The 2,549-nt window shown below is 45.4% G+C and overlaps 1 protein-coding gene across 1 annotated transcript in view; it reads left to right on the plus strand.

The window, feature by feature from the left end:
- The window catches only part of Slc20a1 (solute carrier family 20 member 1), a 13,395-nt gene extending 12,142 nt beyond the window's left edge, over positions 1–1,253 (plus strand). Inside the window, exon 12 of the mRNA XM_029473964.1 lies at positions 326–1,253. Within this exon, the coding sequence (XP_029329824.1) occupies positions 326–487 (162 nt within the window). The 3' untranslated portion in view covers positions 488–1,253. The remainder of the gene's footprint in view (positions 1–325) is intronic.
- The last annotated feature ends 1,296 nt before the right edge of the window (positions 1,254–2,549 follow it).

A 2,549-nucleotide genomic window follows, 5' to 3' on the forward strand; every position in this document is an offset into this window, starting at 1 on the left:
AAAAAAAAAAAGCAGGGAAAAGGAGTTTTGTCATACTTTAGCACATTTAGCAACAGATCTAATGGCTGAATATTTATATCGCTTTCCTTCACCTTGCCATGGGTAATTTTAGCTTGTTAGAAGTTAGCTTCTGGCTTGTGTCACATGCCTGTAATTTCACCTCTTGGGGTTCTGAAGTAGGAGGATCACAAGTTCAATCCTGTTTGGACGACAGTGAGAACAACTGTGTCTGTTTTCCAGACAAACTGCTGGGTTCATCGCTTGTCTGGGTTCCCTGTCCCAAGTGTCTTTTTGCTGAGTAATGTCTGGTCTGTTTCTCTCCTAGGTGGGCTCTGTTGTGTCTGTTGGCTGGCTCCGATCAAAGAAGGCTGTTGACTGGCGACTGTTTCGAAACATTTTTATGGCTTGGTTTGTCACGGTCCCCATCTCTGGGGTTATCAGTGCCGCTATCATGGCAGTATTCAAGTACATCATCCTGCCCGTGTGACGCTGGGGTCGAAAGCTGTGTCAGTGTCTGGGACCATTGTACACATTCCTGTTCCTAGGAGAACGCTCACAGTGTTGCTGAAGACAGGCAAGGGTCTTAAAGGAGCCGTGGGAAGGAAGTGTAATTTACACTATAATTGCTTTTGTGCTAAATATGACTTATCTCAAAATTAGCTATGTAAAATAGCCAGGTTTCCATTGATTCATTCCAAGGTCCCTTTTCTCCTGGGCTATGAATTCCTGTACATATTTCTCTACTTTTGTATCAGGCCTCAATTCCAGTATGTTTTAATGTTGTCTGTGAGATAACTTAGGTGGGTTCTTTTTAAACAGCCAGGCAGAGCCATTTGATGGCACGTACTGCTTTGTCGGCCTCACCAGCTTCTTCCCCAACATGCACAGGGATTTAACAAACCTGTAACTGAAGCTTCCTCCCTCATAGTCTCTCATAGAAATAGTCACGGCACTCTGCTCCCTGTCACTAGTGGCAGGTTCTGTTGATGTGTGACAACTTCTTAGAGGGCCGAGAATCTTTGGCACAGTGGAAATATAAGTTTGTAGTAACTTCTTTGCAATCAGTTCACGGACATGTTGCTAAGAAGTCGGGAGACAAAGCCTCCTGGCGGTTGTGGTTCTTCTGAGATTTCTGGCAGTGTGGGATGGGTGAATGAAGTGGAATGTGAACTTTGGGCAAATTCAATGGGACAGCCTTCCATGTTCATCTGTCTACCTCTTAACTGAATAAAAAGCCTACAGTTTTTAGAAAATTTTCTCTTGTGCTTTTTGTTTTTCTTGAGTCCTCATCGTTCATCCTCGCGACATTCTTAGGAGGCTGTGTGCACCTCCCAAATGGAGGTGCTGTCGGGCTCCTCACTGTCTTCTGTGGTCCCCTAAACGATGTCGCCCCACACAGCACCGTGGTGCATGGGGTTGATGGTTCCTATCCTGAGAATTCCTGGACAATGCTTTGACTATTTTAGTTTCAAAATATTATAATTAAACTCATGACTAAGCCAGCAGAAGGCTATGCTCAGGAAGGTTGCTCACTGGAGAATTCTCAGTAAATGTTTGCACTTACCCAGGCATGGAGCACGTCAGTGCTTGGTGTGTATTGTCAGAGAAGAAACATCTGGAGGCTCAGGCTGGCTGGCGGTAGAATGGGAAAGGTGAACTTGACTGTTAAATCTGGATGTGAGGGTTGAAGGAGATGCTGAGAACTGGGCCAGGCCTTCATTCCCAGGACTGATCTATGGCATGAAGGTCCAAGTCCCTCCACACTGTTGTGACGACAGAGCACAGTGCTTTCCCCAGCTCTTCCTAGCCTAGGAGAATGGACTCAGACCAAATAGGAGGAGTCCCTAGAGGTGGGAGGTGACACCATAAAGGCTGGCACATGCTGGGAAGAATGCTGGCCTTCCTTTATTTTGGTTATAGATGTTTCCTTAAACATTAAGGTCGTTTGTATATTAGAATCAGCAATAAGATTGAGTAAAAGGCTGAGGTCCCTTGCTGCCCTTTTCCTGTCCTGAGTAAGCTACCTCCAGATTGGTTGGTTGGGTATTTGCTGCTGCATAAACACATCACTAGTTGTCCTTTTGTTTAGTTATCTTGGCAGGCATCTGTTTTTCAGCCCCAGGGGTTCTCCACAGGGGTGATTTTTCTTTCGGTCTCAACATACATTGAGACACATATTTGATGCTACTGACAAGAAATGTCATGAGCATTCTACAGAATCTCTAAGATGGAAGAAACCTGATATGAGGCAGTTATAGTTGGGCTGTGTACTTGGGGAATCCCATAGGAGAGTTCAGAAGGGTGAAAGTCCAGTTGCTCAGGAGCGTGGTCACCAGTCTACCCACAGGCAGCCTTTGCTTTGTTTGGCTGACTGGGTTCCAGTTGCCGTGGTTTAGGTACATACGGGTCAACAACCTGGTTCACACATCAGTCACCCTGAGAATGTGCGTCATTGCGTAAAGTGCAAACTTCAATGCTAGGTCTTGAGTCTGAAAAAATCACATTTAGAAAATACCAGCTACTCATGATCAGCTTCCCAAGTCTGAAGA

The sequence above is a fragment of the Mus caroli genome, chromosome 2, assembly GCF_900094665.2.
Source record: "Mus caroli chromosome 2, CAROLI_EIJ_v1.1, whole genome shotgun sequence".
Taxonomy (NCBI): Eukaryota; Metazoa; Chordata; class Mammalia; order Rodentia; family Muridae; genus Mus; species Mus caroli.